The 21,684-nt window shown below is 47.9% G+C and overlaps 1 protein-coding gene and 1 long non-coding RNA gene across 4 annotated transcripts in view; one reads left to right on the top strand and one right to left on the bottom strand.

Annotated features, from left to right (window-relative positions):
• LOC111848822 (metastasis-associated protein MTA3-like) overlaps positions 1 to 21,081 on the top strand; it is a 38,715-nt gene extending 17,634 nt beyond the window's left edge. Inside the window, exons 8-20 of one of the 3 annotated variants that reach the window (XM_023821149.2) lie at positions 583 to 682; positions 1,675 to 1,863; positions 3,325 to 3,399; positions 3,794 to 3,852; positions 4,027 to 4,148; positions 4,470 to 4,624; positions 5,014 to 5,236; positions 12,899 to 12,988; positions 13,388 to 13,570; positions 14,384 to 14,415; positions 15,422 to 15,540; positions 16,595 to 16,622; positions 19,016 to 21,081. In XM_023821149.2, the coding sequence (XP_023676917.2) occupies positions 583 to 682; positions 1,675 to 1,863; positions 3,325 to 3,399; positions 3,794 to 3,852; positions 4,027 to 4,148; positions 4,470 to 4,624; positions 5,014 to 5,236; positions 12,899 to 12,988; positions 13,388 to 13,570; positions 14,384 to 14,415; positions 15,422 to 15,540; positions 16,595 to 16,622; positions 19,016 to 19,063 (1,423 nt within the window). In that variant the 3' untranslated portion in view covers positions 19,064 to 21,081. Of the gene's footprint in view, positions 1 to 582; positions 683 to 1,674; positions 1,864 to 3,324; positions 3,400 to 3,793; positions 3,853 to 4,023; positions 4,149 to 4,469; positions 4,625 to 5,013; positions 5,237 to 12,898; positions 12,989 to 13,387; positions 13,571 to 14,383; positions 14,416 to 15,421; positions 15,541 to 16,594; positions 16,623 to 19,015 lie in introns of all 3 variants that reach the window. The other 2 variants (XM_023821148.2, XM_023821150.2) reach the window with 2 other exon arrangements.
• On the bottom strand, positions 8,644 to 11,388 carry LOC111848825 (uncharacterized). The gene is made up of 3 exons (XR_002839399.2): positions 11,261 to 11,388; positions 11,046 to 11,171; positions 8,644 to 9,997 (listed from the first exon to the last, which is right to left on the bottom strand). It is a non-coding gene; the product is annotated as an uncharacterized lncRNA (long non-coding RNA).
• Positions 21,082 to 21,684: the final 603 nt, after the last annotated feature.

Here is a 21,684-nt window from a genome sequence, read left to right as displayed (position 1 = left end):
TACATTTTAAGCTGATCCCGGCGACTGTGATTTACTGATCCCTGATCAGAGGCAGCAGCTGGGCAGGAACAGGAGCCCGTGTGTGAAACTTGCTCCTATCATGCACTCCAGTTTCGGCTTTTCCTTGCGAGCGCGTCATCTCTGATTTTGAGTGGGAGGCGTGAGGTCTGCTCCGCCCCAGGGGGCCATCTGCCAATCAGCCGCCGAGTGTCAGCGAGATGGCGGGCGCCGTGAACGGACCGCTGATGAGCGAGCCGCTGTGTGACCCAATTACAGCTCCTGTCAGAGCACAGCGCCCCCCCCCCCCAATCCCCGGAAGTCACTCAGGACCATGTTCCACGGAGGGCTGCAGTCGCTCTCTTTTATCAGCTGATTTCGCCCCCCCCCCCCCCTGCCGCGGCAGGTGACCTTAGACCCCATCTCTACAACACGGCGCTGCATCTGAGCATTCGGTTGCCCATTGCTGCTCTGCTTTGTCTAATGTGTCCTGCCCTCACAAACCCATAACTGCCTGGGCCCATTGGAGATGGTTACGGGGGGGCATGATGAAGGAACTCACCCTCCTCCTCGTCTCTCCCACAGGGCGGTGGGGACGTTCGCCCGCGCGCTGGACTGCAGCAGCTCCGTCCGGCAGCCCAGTCTCCACATGAGCGCCGCTGCTGCCTCCCGTGACATCACACTGGTGAGAGGACCCGCCCTGCTGGCTCCACGGTGCCCCCTAGAGGTCCCAGGCTGTAGGGACATGGCCTTCAGATTCCATAGCAGATTTGATTTCAGATTTAGATTCTGCTTTATGGTCATTGCACAGTAGAAGTTCTCAGACAACAAAAGGCAGCTCGGCATCTAATCTGAGGGTCATATTAAACCTCGGCGTTAGTGGAATCAGATTTGTGTCCCACACTTTGCTGTGGCATAGCGGTCGAAGGTGTCCCCTTTCTCTTTTCACTCACGCCCCTCCCCCCTCCAGCCTGACACTCCAGAGAAACCCTGGTGTCGTGCTGTGCGTTTTACAGCTTCTTTTTAATCAGAAGGCAGAGCAAACTGACTTTTCTGCTTTTCGTCCATTTTGTCCAAGGTGTCATTGTGCCCATACTGATCAGAGGCACACTAAGGCCCAGCCTCTGTCTGCCTGCTGCTCACGAGCAAAACACATTCAAGGCTTTAGCCTCAGGGGACATCGGGTTTTAATAGCCGGTCAGAAATAAGGACTTTCTTTGATGGAGAGCGGCACCCCCATTCCCCCCATGTGGATGTGAGCAGGCCGTGATGAAGGGGTGGCTGTTGGTATTGCTTCCATGCCTGACTACCCTGCTGCCGCTCCCGCAGACAGTCAGAAGATCGATGGCTCCTTCTGGCAGAAATCGACACAGAGCTGACGTCGGCACGGCCACCCTAAACTGCTCATCCTTAATAATTAGGGCCCTCGGTTAGGGTATCGGAGCCCTTGGGAGGGTCCTTATTCATTTTCACTGAGTTGGCGCGAAATCCACCCAGTCAGCATTACAGCTTAGAATCATGTGACCCAGTGATGTGGCATGTGAGCATATAAATTCCCTGCAGACCTGTGATTTCCAGCCTTCCGATTGGAGTAGATGCGTCTGGACCCTCTGTGCTTCTGTCTGTGTATGTTTTAAGACTGTTCTCTTTCTACCACCCCCTCTCCCCACTCAACAGTTTCACGCCATGGATACTCTACACCGGCACGGCTACAACCTGGCCAGTGCCATCAGTGTGTTGGTGCCCCAGGGCGGCCCGGTGCTGTGTCGAGATGAGATGGAAGAATGGAGCGCCTCCGAGGCCAGCCTGTTTGAAGAAGCACTGGAGAAGTACGGCAAGGACTTCAACGACATCCGGCAGGACTTTGTGAGTCCCATGGAGGGGTGGGCCAATGAGAGGGAGGAAGGCAGAGAGCATGGGCCAATGAGAGGGAGGATGGCGGAGAGCATGGGCCAGTGAGAGGGAGGAAGGCGGAGAGCATGGGCCAGTGAGAGGGAGGATGGCGGAGAGCATGGGCCAATGAGAGGGGGGATGGCGGAGAGCATGGGCCAATGAGAGGGAGGATGGCGGAGAGCATGGGCCAGTGAGAGGGAGGATGGCGAAGAGCATGGGCCAATGAGAAGGAGGACGGCGGAGAGCATGGGCCAGTGAGAGGGGGGATGGCGGAGAGCATGGGCCAGTGAGAGGGAGGATAGTGGAGAGCATGGGCCAGTGAGAGGGGGGATGGCGGAGAGCATGGGCCAGTGAGAGGGAGGATGGCAGTAGATTTGACAAATGAAAGAGAGAGACTTTTGTAAAAGAAGATTGAGAGTAGAAATGATGACACCACTGAAGGATCACCGGGGGGGGGGGGGGTTGGAGGAGTCGCGGATGTAGAGATTGAGAAGGAAAGAGGAGACAAACAGGTGAATGATCGAGGAGGTGAGAGAAATGAGAGGAAGGAGAGATGGAGTGATTTTGACCAGGCCTGGAGGAGGATACTGAAACAGAAATAGCATTGAGAGAGTGATAAGGGAGACTCCAGAGAGCAAACGGATCCAGCAGGTGTCCCTCTTTCATCTCTGGGGGGCGCTGTGACATCGCGCCCACCTGCTGTCTGTATGGGATGCAGGCGGCTGGAGAGCGTCATGACCCTCATCCTCCCGTTAACTCGGCGGGCTGCCGACCTCCGTTCTTCAGCTTTGGACGCCCTCCCTGTCGCCCGCCGGGCGTCTGTGTGCAGGGGGGCCGCGACTGTAGTGTAGCCAGATTAACAGATCCTGTTGAGTCCCTATATTGGGCCAAATCCATCTCCGTCTGCCAGGGCCGCCATGGGCACCGGAGCTGAGCTGTTTGATTAATACTCAGGCGTGAACACACATACAGCGGCCAGTTAGAAACCATTAGGATTTCTCAGCTCCCCCAGTGGGAATTACCACGGGCTGTTACACTAACCGGCCACCTGCCCATAGCGAGCCGACAGTGGCCGCGCTCCCATCCCTGTCACACACACACACACACACACAGGTTTGTGGTTTGTAATTAGATCTTGGTGGGGACTCTCCATTCATTTCTATGGGGATATCTCCAATCCCAACATGACGACCCTAACCTCTACCCAGCCCTAACCGTAACCATAACTAACCAAACATCTTTACTTTTTTGATTGCATTCACAGATCAGACCTGAAAAATGGTCCCCACAACATCAGAGAAACAGGTTTTTATTACATTGTGGGGAACATTTGGTCACACACACACATACATACTCCTGCATGTTTCCTTCTACGGCAGCCTTGCAGGTCACACTCAGCGCCCCCTAGTGACTTGATTCTCCTGTGCTTCCCAGCTTCCCTGGAAGTCGCTAACCAGCATCATCGAGTACTACTACATGTGGAAGACCACGGACAGATACGTGCAGCAGGTGACTTGAGTTCATATCGTCTGCGCGTACAGATGCTCCTCGCTTTACGGCGGTTCGACTTACGACATTTCGACTTTACGATGTTGAGATAGCGATGTACATTCAGTAATCATCAAGCTTTGAATTTTGACCTGTTCGCTGATGTTGCTTTAGATCTTTAGATGATAGACCTGTTAAGGCCGTTTGAGTTTATAGCTTAACTATAAACTAAACTAGTTCAGGTTTTAACAGCACGACCCCTCCCAGGCCCAGCTGAGTAACCATTGAGTTACTAGACAGTCATCCTTAGCTGCTTGGCCACCTGCCACTGAGTTTTACTGGTGTGATGAATGAGTTGACTTTTCGTCCAATGAGAAGTCTTCTTACACTTCTGCTCTGCCCCTCCCACAATCAGAAGCGGCTGAAGGCGGCAGAAGCGGAGAGCAAGCTGAAACAAGTTTACATCCCAACATAGTGAGTGCGCCGCTCTGACTGTGGAAGCCGCCGGCCCCTCCCAACTCCCCCGCCCTTCCTGCATGCCCCCTTGCTTCCAGCTTGCCCCTCCAAGGCCCACCCCTTCCTCCGAGTCTCTCCTTATTTCGGTTTGTCTCCCTCCTGCCCTTTCTCTCTCTCTCCTGTTACCGGTAGTAACAAGCCCAACCCCAACCAGATCTCCGTCACTAATGGCAAGATGGCCACCGTGAACGGTGCTGCGGGGCCAGGCGGATATCAGACGGCAGGTGTGGGCCGAGCCTGCGAGAGCTGCTTCAGTGAGTATCGGGGGGTAGGGCATGTGGCCGGCTGGCCCTCCCAAAGCTCTTATCCTTTGTCATCATTACAGGCAGCTCTTTCATTTCTGCTGATCTTGATCAATAGTGCCCTGCTGGCTTAACCAGGCCTGCAACTGATCGGGTCGATGATGAATCACATTATTCCTCCTGTTTCCAAACAGCAAAACACAGTTACGAGCAAATAAAAAGGGCACTTTAATTCAATTGTTTGACTTTTTTCTGGACCACAGGGAAGCTCTGTTGTTTGTCAGTGGGTGTGCCTATGTGTCAGCTGACCTGTGTCCCCCCCCCTCCCCCCAGCCATGCAGTCTGCCCAGTGGTACTCATGGGGCCCCCCCAACATGCAGTGTCGCCTGTGTGTGTCCTGCTGGACGTACTGGAAGAAGTATGGGGGGCTGAAGATGCCCAGCCGAAGCGAAAGCGAGGAGAAGGCACCCCCCAGTCCTGCAGCCACCGTAAGCCCCCCCCCCCCGACGCCTTGCACGCTCCATCTGCCAGTCACCATCCTCACCGCGTCCCGCAGGGTCACAGATAAACCCCCTTGTCGCCTTGCTGGCTTTCTTCCCGTGCTGGTGGAAAAATCATTACTGCCGAAAAAGTGCCGTGGCTTTCATGTCATTCGATAAGGTTGACTGATGTTAGAGCATCGGCATGGCAACCGCTGCTTGCAAAACAGTTATCAGTGAAATACGGGCACACAGGAACCTCTTACATAATGTGATTAGGGTTACAGTTCTCCCAAAGGCCACAGCGCTGCGCATAGGGGATTTTTTTTTTTTTATACCTCCACTTCTTTACCTCTCTCTCTCTCTTCCCGCCCCTCTGCCACCCCTGGGCCCCCCAGGAATCCCGTCCACGGAGTCACGGTCCCCGGCAATCATCTCACATGGTCCCCATGCGAAACAGCAGCAGCCCCAGGTCCTCCATGAAGACCAAGCAGGCCTTCCTGCTGCAGGCCACACGCCTCACCAAGTTGGCCCGTCACATGTGCCGTGACCTCATCAGGCTGCGCCAGGCAGCCCGCCGCCCCTTTGTGCCCATTAACTGTGGCGCTATAAAGGCGGAGTGTAAGAGCTCTTTAAATTCCTAACTTCCGTCACCCTCCATCTCGCTGCCATTCCCCCATCTACCTGTTTCTCCTTATTATTAATATTATATTATTATTATTATATTTTATTTTGTATTTTTTTGGTTCCAATAAAGAGTACCTGCCCCCACCCCATTCGTTCCCGTTTCATCATTTTTAAAAATCATTATTCCTTTTCTCCCTATAGATTTTCATCCCTTTAAGTTGAGAGTTTAATGTTAAGTTTGATGTTTTTATTTACTTTTCTATATTTCCTCTTCACACGCGCTGGCCCAGAACAGCTGGAATGGAAAGATGCAATTAGCACTAAGGTTTATCTTTTGAAGGCTAGGTTGTATATAAATATATTTTGTCTTCCCAAGGGATGTTTTTGCCCCATGTTGTCTGCAATTATAGCTTTATTTTTGCAGGGATATATGCTTGTTTATCTGATGCTTCAACATATACCAGAGACTGTCTCTTGAATATAGGACTTGACTGAAGTGACTTTCTCCTCTATAGTGCTGTAATTCCTGTTTATGTGGCACTGGCTCGATGTTTTACCTGCTGTGAGCATGTTGTTAGAGATTAAGGAATATGCCATTTTTGTTTTGTGTTTATGCTAAAACCCTCAGATTTAATGCTGATGGTCTTTGTGGCCGGTGCTGAATCTTAAAAGTGTCACCTGCACAGCTGTGTAAAAGCCGATCAGTGAGGCGAACTCGTGCGGCAGGTACCTCGCAGTCTCCCCTCCCGCCGCACCTTTACCCCCCAGCCCTGTCTGGGTGACATTTAGGGGTCACACCCCTGCTCTTTCTGATCTCTCTGCTGCAATTGCTGAGTCACGGAGGCAAGTTTAAGGCCAGACAGGTGTCTGATTAAGCTGAAATACATACACCAGGGTGTCTGAAGGTGATGACAGGATCGCCAATACCCTGGTGGGGGGGTGGGGGGGGGGGGGACTCGAAAGCTGGAGAACAGAATAATGTCAGATCTGGCACATCATTAATGGGCATAGTTTGGAAAGGGAGGTCCAGTGTTCTGAAGCATGGTTCTCTGTATGTTCTCTGGGCTTTGGGTCCTAGTAGGTTAAAGGCAGATCGCTGTAGCACTTCACGTTACTTTGTAGGCTTTTGTCTCCTGCTTTTCACAGAGGTAGTTACACTCCCCTGAGCCAGAAAGCCGCACTGCTTGCATTCTAGCTGCAAATCGAATCTGCGCTCGGCCGGTCTCGTCCTCACCCTCCACCTCCACCCCCCCACCAATGGGTCATTACTCAATTAGGAGGGCATCACATAGGAAGTGCTTGTCATCGCTCTCTCTGTAATGGGGTAACTAATTCTTTCTGCCTGAACCTGGGCCCACCCTGCCCCTACACATGCTGGCTAGTAATTCTCCAATCGGCGATCAGATATGTGTGGTGGATGGGGCCATCTGATGGATTGTCCCTGGGAGGGGGGAGGGGGGGCAGTCAGGTAAGTGATACACAATGATGCTAGATCTAATACAGGAAGTGAGGGGGGTGTCTGTCACGCATGGTGGAGGCACTTGTGACACAATGAGGGTCCCAGAGAGAACCAGTGAGGACAGGATGGCTTGATTCAGTCGTGTGAGTGTCGCCTGGCTGTGGAGATGTTCTGTGCTTCTCGGTGGGTGGATGACAGCACTAGGCTGCCTCCCACAAGCTTGCTTTTCTGCATTACACTTTAGCACATGTCCTGCTGTACAGGGAAGTTAAGGTTATGGGAGGTAGCTGCCGTCTTATGGTCTCCTTTGCTGTCTTGTTTGAACATTTTGTTCTCTTTGTATCCGCTGCGGATAAATGAGAACATACAGGCTGAATCAGGAAAAATATACAACCCTCCTACGGCAGGAAAAGCTTAATTAATGGAAAGTTTAAAGAAAGCATCACAGAGAAAATAAATCTTAATTTGTCTGTAAATACATACACTGAAACACAGAATAACCTTTAGGGAAGCACATTATGTCAGATCGAACTTGTTATATATGTCAAGCATGAGTTGAGCAAGATGCAGATCGTGTTCTATACCGGGTCCTACATTAGGTATTTAAAAGCTGATTCGCGCAAGCAAGTGCAAAAGATCTCCCGTCTTCGGTTTTGTTAGTCATTGGCGAGACTTGCGTAATATCACAAGTGCCGCGTGACCCACGTGAACAAGTCTGCAGATGTCACGCTAATCTGAGCCAGGTGCGGTAATATTTCGGAATATGTCTTTGGGATGCGAAAATTATATTTTTAAAATGCGATGGAGGGCTTTGTGGTGGAGGGCTGATGAGATGAAGGTATGACATAGGATTGCGATGAATTTGTTTCCCTGTGTAGCAAAAATATGCTTGTTGCTCTAGTGGTTTTGCCTTTATCAGGGTTGTGGACTGGAGTGAGATTTTCAATGCGAGACAAAACCGCACGCACACGCATTTACATGTATGTAAGAGTTTTATTACCTTGTATATAATCTGTTGGGTTTGATCACCATATATATATGGTGGTCGTCAAATAACGGATAAGGGCGTAGTTTTGATACTTGCAGGAAGTATATAGTACATTCTGGTGTGTACTAGGGATTTGTACAGATGGACACTGGAATATGGATTCTTTCGATCTCTTTGTTTTCATTATGAGATTCGATTCTAACGTTTAATATCGATTTTTCAGTCGGCTAATTTAAATGTTTATATTATTGTAGGGAAAATGACGTGACCTGCTATCTGACAGGGCCGCCCTGGAAAGGGGCCCAAACGCTAGGAAAAGCGAACGATGGAACTGCTGTTTGCTGATAAAATATGGATGAAAATACTGCAAAGTGATACACTATTTGTGCTAAGAAACAGTGCTAGCGGACCATAGCCTTCTGTTTTAAATAACTGTAGTAAAACAGTTTCTAGGATAAATCAATTACACAGTCAACTTTATGCCCATCAACGAGACCAATATCCCTCAGGAGGGCAGGCGATATGGAGTCAACGGCGTAGTAGAGAGTCTGATATTTAAATACGAAGACTTATTTACTCGGGGGCTTAATCGATTCAAATGAAATATTGTGGGGGGTGGTGGTGGGGGTTCTACTGTTTCTACGCACCTGTTAATTCAAGGTAGCGTGATAACTTTGTCCCATGAATTACAACCAACATATAGAATATCTATGAACTATATTAATCAAAAATTAGACAATAATAAAAGTTTTCATTAAACGCCATATCGAACTTCGATTTATGATTTAATCATTTTTAATGTTAAATAGACCTCCGATGAACACTGTTGCATTAAAGATATAACACACTTCACATAAAATCACACCGAAAAATGTCGCAAGCTAAAACAAAGGGTGCTTTATTGTCTAATTTATTTTCAGTACTTATATTGAGTTTGATTAAATTTGCTGGTTTACTATTCAGTGTGTTTTGGTTATTTCTGCAAAGGGTCACACTTTTTGTATAGCCTTTGTCACCCCTGGGATTTGCACTTTCTTTTATGAAGTTAGAGGAAGAAAAAAAAACTTTCACGACAGTCAGAAAGAACGGAAGTGTGGCGGCACAGAGGATTCACCCTGTTTCCAATAAAGCCAGACTCTGGTTAACTAGGGTGCCTAAGGGTGTACACCACCCTCAGATTAATAATGTCCTCCCTTAAGTGGTAGTCAGTCAGTCCATGACTGTGACACGGTGGTGGGAATCGTGCCCCCTCACTCATTTGAGATGCACCCTTAGGTATTGTGTTCTGGACCCAGCCCGGAATGAAGCAGAGTAAAACGTGACGAAACGTAATTTGCTGAGACCCTTCATAGATACTATGCAAGCTAATGCACTTGAAGGTTTGACGAAAACGGTCTTCCAGCACATCGGTATGTGTGTTATGTTTGCCAGAATTTAATTCATGAGCCTATTCTGAACTTTGCAGCCTTCGTGGTGGAGGTGTCTGCTTGACAGTGGCAGTCTCTCCCAGTAGGTCCTATTCGTGAAGCACACCTGAGCCCATCACACACAACGCTGCCTCTGCATTAATCAGTTTTCATGATTGTTTTGCATTTTTTTCTTTTAAATCCATCATGAAATGGTTGTATAAACAGCATGTGTAAAATAAGATGTAATTAATTACAAAAAATACATGCAGTTCTTGCTGTTGGTTGTCAGTGAGGACCTGGTGGGGTAAACTTGGTTGACTACCATTAACAGGTATCGCTGGGCTCCTAGGAGAGGAGAAACAACTAGCAGAATTTTATCTAATTACCTTATTTCTTAAGGTTTTTTTTTCCAATCAGCAGAGTGGCTTAAAGGTCAGTATAGAAAAAGTTGCTGACACTAGAATCCTCCTAACTGTCTATCATACCTTCATGGTTACCGTTCCTCTCAGGCCTCTTGAATATCAAAAGGCTTGGCAAAATCAGTCTTATTCTAGTCCTCCTGTTGAGTCTGAATGTCCATGCATATAGTTCTTCAATGTGGTAGATTCTGATTTATTCTGGGCATTGACTGGGAATAGATTCAAAGCTGATCTGAATAGTTGTCAGTGATTGGCTCAGACTTTTTCCTTGTCGCCACCCCCTTTTCCCTGTATCTGAAGCTGGCAGGTCAGCCAGTCGATATATTCTTCTTGGAATGCTGGATGCTGCCCCATGAAAGCTTCCAAACTATCAAAGCAATACGACTTGGCACAGCTGAAGATGACACGTAACTAATGATGGTATCTATGACTTAAACTGTGCTTGAATGTGTACACTGCTGCCACCTTGTGATAAAACCCCTAAATGGAACAGAAGAGAATAGACTCCATTATTGTCACAGTATCCAACAGGAACAATGCAATCCTGGCATACTAGTTGACTATCTGATTACATGCACATGCAAGACTGATTCATTAATGTGGCCGTTGAAACATGAAAGAAACCTTTTGAGCTTGCACAATAATCAGCTACCTGGACACCTAGTTGACTGTCTACCATGCAGATAATTGTCACCCAGGTGCTGATGGTCTTCCATCATTATACGGCTTGTTTCTTTGATGCTGTTCCCTTATCAAAAGCCTTGTATTTGCAGTCGAGAGAAAGTACTATTAAGAAATACAGTGTTTCTTTTGTACAATTAATGCCTGTCCAACTCACTCTAATACACATATATTTCTCTATATATAGGGAAAGCTTTGTAAATGTTAAAAGGTTAAATGCAAAAACATGGACGATATATTGTAACAGTAATAGTGGTCGATGAGTCCTGCTAAATAAAAGCTATTTAAGAAAGATCTAGCCCTTTGTTCTGACAAGTACTTCCTAAAGTGTTTTTGGGAGGGATGTGGGAGGTGGAGCTAAAGAAGAAGATGCCATCAAGGGCTCAAGAAAGAGCCAGACCTGGGTGTCTCTTTCAGACCCAGCAGAAACATGTTTGCCAGATAACCATCTGAAAGCCTTAGTTCAGGTCCCCCTGGAGCCTGTCCTGCTTAAAGCAAACTCTAGGTGGATCTGCTGTTTTTTTCAGAGCGGCTTTGGGATGCAGAGATATGCTACCTCTGCACCAGCAGTGAAACGAAAACGTGAAAGCAGAACTGCTGATGAAGATATATATAACTTTCAAGTTTTCGTTTCTCTGTTTGTGCTGTTTTCATTTTGGGTCGAGTCAAACAGCAACCCCAAAAGCACTTGGAAATTCTCTGCTAGAGATTTTGAAGTTTGCTTTCCCAGCCTGGTTGGTCTTTATGGGGAACTGTACCTCTCTTGTGAATAAACTAACATGTCAGCTGAGTGTTTTTCTGTCCTGACCCTGGCTTGCTGTCGGCTGGCGCACTATGAATTACCCACTTGCAAGTTCTGACGTTGTTCTATTAGAATATTCCCCTCTCCACCATCTGCTGTTCTTGCATCACCTTTCATGCTCCTGTGCTTCTGCTGTGTGTCTGTGAGTGTCTTGTTATTTCCAATCCCCATCTGCTCAAAAAACAGAAAAGGGAAAATGGATTAATGAATGAATGAATGAATGAATGAACAAACATAAATAAAACCATGGCTTAAATTACCCTTGGAGTTCTTGTAATTTTATGAAATAGTTGCCAGCTGCAGCCCCTGTCCACTCGGCGAGAGAGTCCTGATTGGCTAGCACATGGCCAATCAGCTCCTCCCATGCTGCATCTCTCCACCCTATATGTGAATCTGGCGGCTGAAAATAAATGATTAATCCATCATTTGTGGGACTGCTGAACTGGGCCAGGGGCATCAATTATGGTGCAAGGGAGAATATATTGATCAACATCATTTCATCTGAGATCCGCAACCACAACCTATTCATTTTCAAATATAATTTCAAAACCTGTCAATGTCAGCTGGAGGTTTTATTCTGATATTTAAATTCTGACAGATTTTTAATCTCGGAGCTCGCCTCGCCCTGAGGTGGTTAGTGAGCGGTTGGTGGTCTTAGCCTGGCATTACCCAGCCTCCTGACCTCTGCTTGTTTTTCACCAGCTCTCACAACATCCATTTCAGTTCAGCACTGGATCGAAGCTCAGACTCTGCGATTTACTTCTGTGATTTTCCATCAGTTCTTTGAAAAAAGGCAGATCTTACGAAGCCTTTTATATTTCGGTGTGCTGAGATCTCTGCTCTCTTTTTTATGAAGCTGATGGCCCTATTTTAAAATGCGTTATTCAACGTTTTTTTTTCTTTTCTTTTAACTCAAGCATTTAGCATTTGTGTTTGGTTGAGAAGTTCATCCAGATTAGAGCTTCCTACTGGTCACACACAGCCATCTGCCAACCGCCCCCCCTCCCCCCACTTTACATACTTATTAATTTATTCTGTCACCTGTCCACATTGCTGCCCCAGTTGCTCCAGACCAAACCTAGCCATGACTGCAGCCATGACAGTTGAGTATAAAGAGTTATAATCACAATCACAGAGTACTCAACTGAACATCATGTACCCAAGGGGAAGTAGAAGTGGTCTCAGACACCAACCACCACTTACGTTAGTTATGTTTCACCTTCACACCAAATTCAATGACTTATGGACTTAAAGACTAGTTGACTGAATTACTTAGACAGGTAGATGCATAGTGTCGGGGGAGTGGTTTGGGAGCCACAGGTCAAAGTCGTCCAAGTAGGTAGATGAGGGGCACATTATCCCTCTCCGCTGGAGTGGGACTGTCTGCGTGTCCCCCAGAATTAGTGGGAGTCTCAGTCTTCTTGTCTGACCTGTTTGGGATACTGCCCCAGGACCCCTTTCCAGGTGTAATGTCATGAGGAAGGTGCACATGTATCATTTTGATGGATTAGACGTGCATAGTGCTTTTTCTGCAGAGGAAATAAGTCTGGAAAAGAGCTGGCACTCAGCACAGGGTGAACCTGATAGGATGACCCCCCCCCCATCCTACGTGGTTCAGTTCACATTTTCACAAAACCACCCAGCGCCTGACACTGCCCGACATCTGCTGTCCCCTCAGAGGGAGAAGGCGTGTTTGCACGTGAGGTCGTCTGTTGATAGGAGTCACCTGTTTTTTTCTGGTCAAAATTCTGTCCACATTCTTGGTGCTCCTGATTCTTCTGTGGCTCCCATCTCTCATCGGCAGAGGCCTCTGTCACTGTCAAAGGCCACTGTCACCTATAACTATAGGTCTGAAATAGCAAGCTATGTTCTGAACCTCATGCTCTTTTTCTCTGCAGACATGAGCAGAGGTCCGGAGGGAGGGGGCAGGCCAGCCCGCCTCAGAGCATCCCAGAGAAGCACCCTCTCCAGTGTCCTGCAGTACCTGGGTGAGCCACATGTGGGCACACTTACAATCACACACATTCACAGAAACACAACAATGAACAGTGAACAAGGCAAACAGTCATCCATGCACATGTACAATTACGACCAAGATGCATGATCCAGACACATTTGTACATACATGTACGTGAACAAGTCGCTTCATCATCCTTATTGAGCAATGAGATGAAAACTTGTCTTTGAGTCACATGCTTGTAAGTTTGCTGAATAAATATGAATTTAATTAACCGGGATGCATACATATAAACCCCAATTCCCACATACACTCTTGAAGCAGTGAGCCAGTTGTACTTCTCTCATATACCAGTGCCCTCCATTGACCAGCCAGTTGTACCTCTCTCATATACCAGTGCCCTCCATTGACCAAGGTCCTGCCGTTTCAGAATCTCGGCCCACGCCCCACGCTCCTCGCACGCCCCGCACCCACGGCCTGCGGGTCCAGCCCCCCAAGAGCCTGCTGTCCTCCCTCCCCAACCACGGGCCGCTCAGCATGCTGGGAAAGCGAAGTTACCACCACCACAGCCGACTAGAGGCAGCAGAGAGGCGGGGAAGTGTGGGTTGTCAAGGTAACCTGTGATACACAATCCCCGCCGCTACACGTCACATGACTCGAGAACTAGAGCATGATGCAGAGTGAAACGCTCAGGGAGGACTTGATTACCGAAACTCCTTTGATTGTAAGTGTCCTCATTGCGAGTGGTCTCAGAATAGACGGGAATGAGGAATCATCTTCAGACACGCAACATGGTGACTCAAAACACATCTTTACCGGAGGCCTATCTGCACTGGCCCCTGCCTGCCCATTACTGCCCTTCCTCTTCCATCGTCCCCCCTTCTCAAACAGCAATGTAATCACTGAGCCATCTTCGGGGGATGGCTGGTGGCTATAAGTACATACCTGTGTGGTCCCAATAAAGGCAGAAACACAGCAGACTCACCGCCCCCCCCCCCCCCGAGGGTTATCTCTAAAGCCCAGTCTATCAGAGGCAGGGCTAATTGGCATCTTGTGTGCTGATATGCGACCTCAAAGTATAAGATCAACAAGCTGGCCATCTAATACGTGCCAAGCCAAAAACAAATAAAGCCACACATTACCCGCTTAGTGACAAGAGCCAGCAGCGCAGTGACACAACTGGACAAGAGCCAGCAGCGATGTCAGACAACATGGCGGATGCCTGTCCGTCTTTGAGTGTCAGGGCACAGGGAACTGGGACTCTGTCGATGCCAACACCAGGTCCAGCAGGAAGCTGAGCCGCGACAGTCAGGCACATTCAGGTTTTCTGCTGAAATTTTCCCATGATTCTCTCTGCTCTTACCAAACTGTACCGAGTGTTCTCAGCGCCTTCTCTCCATCCTGTGCATTTTTGCTTTTCTTACAGATAACTCCAGCCACGTTGTAGGGTCCATACTGGTGAGTCCTCCTCCACTTATCGCTGTCCTTGAACTTTCCTTTGTCCCTTCACTCCCAGATGCTTAGTGTGTATCTTACCACAAGAAAAGCCAAACAAATATTATGTCACATGACCAATACTGTGCAATTGCACATTGTGTATTATGTGTTTTCAAATATGACTGCAGCAAACTTTGTGTGGACAATAGAATTATAAAAATTATACATGAAGTGGAAATTTATTAAGGATACTGTATGGCTGTATTTCAGTTCCTAGATCTAACACTTTTTACATGCATGATGTGTAATATAATAGTGTGCTGAGACTATAATGAATTTGCATCCTGCAGATATGTCCTGGTGTCCCATAATGAAAACATCATGATCAGATACTCCTAACCATTTGTTCCTCATTGGAAGCTCAGCCTGATACATTATCTGCTTCGCTTCTGTTCCATTTTGGACAAAAGCGTTTGCTAAATAAATCAACATAAATGTAAATGTTTCTACAGACGACGGCCTCAGTGGCACTTGATACCTGCTGAAATCCATCAATTGGCTGGAAATGCTTTTAAAAGCGAAAAGCATTTCCAACTCTGATTTCTCCTCCTCCTTTTGCGGGTGGCAATTTCAGTGTCATTAGCCTCCTTGGGAAGCCTGTGTAGCTCTGATTTTGGACTGTTAAACTGCATGAGATTGATTTCCAGTCCATCAGCGTGATAATTAGCCAGTCTAGGCTCCACTGAGTCGGTTCTCGCGTCCTGTCTGGGTGGGATTGACTGGTGTGGGAGATAAGGGGAACCTTTTCCCATGGGCAGCAGAACTCAAGTTCAGGGTGACGTGACTCACCAGGGAAAGAACAGTAAATTACATCCCTTCATGTGTGCTGAAGATTAGCTGGAAAATGCTGTTCTTCAAGCCACAGAAGATGAGCCTTCATGACTCGAGACTAGACAGCGGGTATTTCTGGTAAATAAGTCTGTGGTTAACACCTATCCCCTTCGCCTGCCCCCATCCCCCCACCTAGCACAACGGGAGGAGCGGCAGCAGTACCCCCCGGAACGTCGAAACCATGCTCCACAAGCGACGGCCCAACTGGATTGAGGCACCAGACGACAGTTTCTTCCTCGTGTCCCAGGAAACCAGGTATGTTCGATCAATTGGCTGTTCCACTTCTCTGAAAGATATCCCTCCCCCACCACAGCCTCTTCCACATCTCCCACAGCCTCTTCCACATCTCCCACAGCCTCTTCCACATCTCCGTCGCACGTAGGTGTCATGCCACATTACAGCGTGGGCCCCTGATGGCTCCCAACCGCTCACCGGGTTTCAGCACGAGCTCAGATGGCCAGCGGGCCCGTTTGCGCAGCTCGGCTTCCCCACCTAGGGGGCCCCCTGACCTGGTGGGCAGCTAAATGGCAGGAGAAGGTCCAGCATACCGCCAGCCAGGGGTTTGCCGCGGAGCGAGCGGCGCTATATCGGAACATCAGGGCTGTCTGCGGATGACGCGGCTTCGGCCTAAAGCCAGACGGTGTGAGATGCCCCTTAAGTGTGTTCTGGAGAATGTGCCAGTGATGTGGGCACCACAGGAAACCCTGAGGCTCTGTACCAGTCTCACATGGGTCACTGGGGGGCGCTTGGACCCCCCCCCCCTCCATTGGGTATGTCAGGTCTGTCCATGTGAGACCACCACAAGCTCACCTCATTCATATGTCACTGAACACTGTCAGTATGGCGTAAGAGGCCGTTGAAAGATAGATTGAGTATGGAAGAATGCAGGCCCCCACTCCTACTCATATTCAGCCTCACCCTCCGCCCCCCAGCCCTTGGCTGCTGAAAAGCTGCAGTGCTCCCCGAGGCTCTGGCAGTACACGTTGGTGACACACCAGACTCACATTCGCTATGGGACACGTGGCAGAAGGCCCCGAGCTGGCGGACGGCACACTGGAATGCCGGAATGTTTGATCCCAGACCAGGACGCCACGGGCCAAGGCACATTAAACCCTGCGTTTGCTCATCAGTGATAAAACCTACAGCATGATTCAGCACATGACACTCATGGTTTGAGGGCACAGAGGGTGCCTCTGACAGTGCAGTACTGCCCCGGCTCGGCTCCCAGTGCATTGTGGGCCAGCGCAGGGGTAGGCTCCGATGTGTTTGCCACTTCCTTGTCAATGACTGGCTGCTTGTTTCATTTCAGTGCCGCAGCCGTTAGACCCCTGCTGACGGTAAGTGTAGCCTCCCACCGCACCCCCCCCAAAACCCTGCACACACTCAGCCCCGCCCCGCCCAGCACACATGCACCTGACCTTACTTCTCGGCACTTGGTAGCTGGTGGGGCCTGTGAGCCCATTGGTGTCCGGTGGGTGGTGGTTTTGTGGTAAAGCACGAGGCTGAATCTGGCCCATAGCGGGTCGATCATAAGTGCTTCAAAACATGCAAAGTTAAGTCACTGTAGTGAGGCTCAGAACCAACAGGCTATAGACTCCTCCCACTCAATGCTTCATGTATTCCCATTGGCTTAAATCAGCCATGATTGACAGCACATGGCAAAGCTACCACTCTAAGGCTTTTTAAGCCTCTTTTGTCCAATACCACCAGCCTTCTGTCAAGTGATTCGGTATCAAACTCAAAAATTTAGGCTCCAGCCTAAATTTAGCCCTGCCATCCTGATGGATGAGCCATTAGCAGCAAGCAGGACCAGAGACGAATGAACGTTCGACAGCGGGTGGTGAGGGTGGGGCCCCTGGGAGAGCTTCCTGCCGCACGGGTGAACCTGGCGGGGCGCACTCGCTCATTAAAGTCAGAAGAGGTGTCCGCGGGCATTCATTGTGATTTCGTGCATTAATCCTTGCTTTGCATGACAAAGTGAGCCCAACCCACCCCTCCTCACCACAGGAGTGTGACATCATTACCAGAGTCCCCACCCGCTCCTCTCCATTGCCAAAGCGTTCTTCATAAGAGGCTTTTACTTTTAAAGATCTATATATGATGTGATCACTCCAAAGTGCATCTCCGTCATCGTGAATCACCCTTAACATGCCATGGGCCAGGAGGAGGCCACTGAGCAGCCCTGAAACACACAGCAATTACCTCCGGACAACTGTGAACTGAAATTATCACTGACTTTAGTCATTAATGTCAGGAACTCCGAGATTGTAGGTCTGTGGTGCCATTAAGACTTGCTGCCCATGGTTTACACAAGGGTCTTGTCAAAAAATGTCTCTATTCTTCACATGAGGGGGCTACTGTGCGATGACTCACATGCCCCACGTTGGTCGGTTGCATGAGAAACATATTATATTCTCATGCAAACACAGTGCTTCCCTATCAGTCTGCCCGCAGTTCCTCTGATGGAATCACAATGTGGTAGGCCCCATGTAAAGCTGCTTGAATCAACTGGGCAGTCATCAAGCCCTCAAGTCCGTTTCTCCAAATGCCTTGCGTGTTGTGTAGTTGTGCGTATCTCTGCATGTTAAGTCTACTGGGGCGTGGACACGTGCATGTGATTAAGGACCGGAAATCCTTCAGGGTACTTGGCCAGAAGAGGTTATTACCAACCTTGCATCATGATTTATACTTTGACCAAAACTGTTACATACAAAACTATGACATTTTCATAATTTAAAAAGAGATTTTAGGCCTATTTATCATGCAGTTACAGCCAAGAGAGCACAACACAATACATAAAGATATAGAAATGAGATGAATGTTCCTCTCAAAACAAACAAAAGGGAAACGGTAGTTTAGGATGTGTCAGAGTAGGGCTGCATTATGCAGTAGTGGAGAAAACCTTACCAATATCCGGTCTGATCTAATCAGATCTAACTGATCTATTTAATACAGACTCAACATCACACTATGACTAATAATTCTTTGATGTTTTGATGGCAGCTTTCTGAAATATTTCTCATGCAGAAAATCACACCACAGCTCCTGCCCCTTGGGTTTAGATGGGGGGGAGGGGATGTCAGTCACAGACGGTGATGGGTCCCTTGTGGACCTGACGGTAAATTGATAGATATTCACTAACAGCGGACCCTGGCAGATTCGGACCCTCTCTGGGCACCGCAGAATATGACTACTCTCTACTGTTGCTGTACCTGATCGAAAGTGATTTGTTTTCATGTTGATGAAAGTTCTTCCCATGACAGTCTGAGAGTGAAAATTTCATTACTGACCCCCAAACAGCCACCCATCACTTCACAGGCTGACATACACACTCCTTAGCCAGACTGTCACTTATCAGTCAATGAATTGAGACGTGAAGGTTGTCAGTAGGGGCTGCTGATCGTGAAGCTTGTCAGTAGGGACTGCTGATCGTGAAGCTTGTCAGTAGGGGCTGCTGATCGTGAAGGTTGTCAGTAGGGGCTGCTGATCGTGAAGGTTGTCAGTAGGGGCTGCTGATCGTGAAGGTTGTCAGTAGGGGCTGCTGATCGTGAAGGTTGTCAGTAGGGGCTGCTGATCGTGAAGGTTGTCAGTAGGGGCTGCTGATCGTGAAGCTTGTCAGTAGGGGCTGCTGATCGTGAAGGTTGTCAGTAGGGGCTTTCTCTGATCTTGGGTGTCCTTTCTCTGCTCCGGTGGGACCCTGGCCCTGACCTCACTCTGTCCCTGTCTCCAGGATGATCCGGAGGCTGCTTTCTCGCTTCCAGCTCAGGAGGGCCTGTAGGCAGCCGTGCGAGCAGATCGACGTGAGGAGGACTCATGGCCCGGCCCACGGTCACCTCCAGCACCTGAGAGCCCGAGACCCCATCATCATCCAGGACTGACCCCCAATGGAGACCTTTGTGATCAACTCGCTGACATCCCTCACCCTCCTCCTCCCACCTCCTACCCATTCTGGCTCTTGGCTCATTGGTCCCCCGAGAAACCAGAATTCCCATCACGTACCAGCATCACTGGAAGAACTAATTATTTAAAAAAAGACACTATATCCGTACAGTATGAAACGTGCCCATGACTGTCCTCAGCTGGGGAAAAGTAAAGAAACAACAGAAATAGCAAATTTAAAAATGCCATATTCAGGTTGCGGGTACATTCTATCACACGGATATTCTTCCTTCCATGATGATTACTCCATTGTAAATAACAAACTGTCCAGTTTTTGAAATGGTGTTTTTAAACAGTGACCTTTGGGTTTTATATTTGCTTCAGCCATAGTCCCGTCACCCACTTTGCTGACAATCGGTACCCTCAAGAGTGTCGAGTTCGCGGTGAGATCAGCCACCATGAGACTGGCCAGGGGCTTCATTTCAGTCGCCTTTCAGTTTGCAGCCAGACGTTTTACTAGATAGATTCACAGTAAACATCTCGTTCAAAGGTACAACAGCAAACCCCCCTATAGCTCGCCTCTGAAACGGCAGGCCTCGGGCCCGTCTCCGGATCACTCGCTCCAGCGGGATACGTCGAGGCCCCCAGATTTGACCTGCACAAGCCTGCGATTTCCCCTACCCTGTTTTTTTCTGCTTCTCCTATAAGTCCAAAGTGTCTGATGAGATGCAAAGCGGAATAAAACGTGACTGTCACAGGCAATCCCTCCCCCCACCTGGATATGACACCTTCTCTCTTACACTGCAAAGACATTGATGACAGTAAATCTGCATCATCTGTCACTGATTACTGCACCTGGGTATAAAAGCTGCTGCCATCTTTGCACATCTACAACTGTGCCATGGTATTAGACGAATTGCTGTAAATTTGTTAACAAAGCAGTTATTATGGGGCGCAACATAGATTTATCTGCAAAGGGGAAGACAATTATCATTATGAACTTAGGTGATAGCAAATCAACGCTTGAAATTGCTAAGATGACAGGCAGACACCATCGTGCCATGAAGATGCATGTAGTTAGGAAGAGGACAGATTTGTTTCCCAAGATAGTACTCGCTTATTGAGGAAGAGTTTAACAGAAAACCAACGGCAAAGAGATATTTAACAAAACCAGCAATGTCTCAAGGTCAACAAGGTGTTGAATACTTCACCACCCTGGAAAATGTTTCATGATTTTCAACCTCAACTGGAGGACAGCTACAAAGTGAAGCTTGTAGAATGGGCCTAGAAATATTTAGAATGGTATCATGATGGACCGAACAGATAGAGAAAGAGCTCAATCAGAAATGACAGACCTCATTCTCACAGACAGACTCCAGCAAGGAGTAGTGGTGTGATTTTCTGGACTGGAACAATTGGTGGTGAGCTGATTGGCCACTGGCAAGCTGCTGAAGGTATAAACTTGACTGCAGATGCTTATGTTGAATTTCCGAAAAGCAACTTCCATGTTCCATGGTGTAAAAGTAAGCATTTGGCAATAAGATAAAACATGCTTTTCATGCATGACAATGCTCAGTCATATGCTGTAAGGAAGACAGTTGAATACTTGATAAAATTAGACTGCAAAAATAGCTATCTGATGGAGCGACCAGTATCTTCATAAATTTGAATCCCATTAAGAACCTATGGAGCATCATAAAGCAATAGAATTATGGCTCTTGATGCAAGTTTTCTGCAAACGAAGAAGAAATATTCCACCTGCGGAAATTCAGAATCTAATTAGGTCAGTGGATGAAAGACTAATATTGGTCATATCTACCCATGATAGTGTAAACAAACACTTTATCTAGGGGGTTTGTTATATGAATCATTACAACATCTTTGTTATCCATTCTAAATAAACATTGCTACAAATTACTGCTTCTGTACCAACCACATTAATAAAATTGTTTTTATCATCATTGTTTAGGATTGCATAATAGCATGACACAGTGAAAAGGTGCATATTTTGGTAAATCATGGATATTTCTCTAAATATTACATGAGATGTAGCATGACTTTGATCGCTTATTTCTACATAAACAATGAAAAATTGGCATAATTTTCACTAGTGTCTAGTCATATTTGTGGTATCAGATAATTCATGTTTTGCATAACAGAAGTAACATGACACAGAGTGTAGACTGAGCAAAAGGGCGTTAGCATGAAACACTGAATAAGACGCAACTTGAGATGTCGACCGTTTTTATCACAGGAAGAGAAGGCTGGCTTGCAGCCCCCTCTGCTAGGGACCGACACCAGTTCCCCTACTGTGATGAACATTTCGGTCAAAGGTCGCGGGTCTTAATATGCACTGACGATCCCTTGCATTTCACTTGCAGCCCGAGAGGCGACACACCCAGCTTTCCTAGTGGAACGACACCGACGCTGGTAACAAAGTTTAAAAATGCTCAAGCTTTTGGTCAGGATGGTGCAAAAACCTTTGCCTGATGTAATGTGTTCTGTTGCTTGCCAAAAACG

The sequence above is a fragment of the Paramormyrops kingsleyae genome, chromosome 3 (genome assembly GCF_048594095.1).
Source record: "Paramormyrops kingsleyae isolate MSU_618 chromosome 3, PKINGS_0.4, whole genome shotgun sequence".
Taxonomy (NCBI): domain Eukaryota; kingdom Metazoa; phylum Chordata; class Actinopteri; order Osteoglossiformes; family Mormyridae; genus Paramormyrops; species Paramormyrops kingsleyae.
This window is presented reverse-complemented; position numbering and strand designations above follow the sequence as displayed.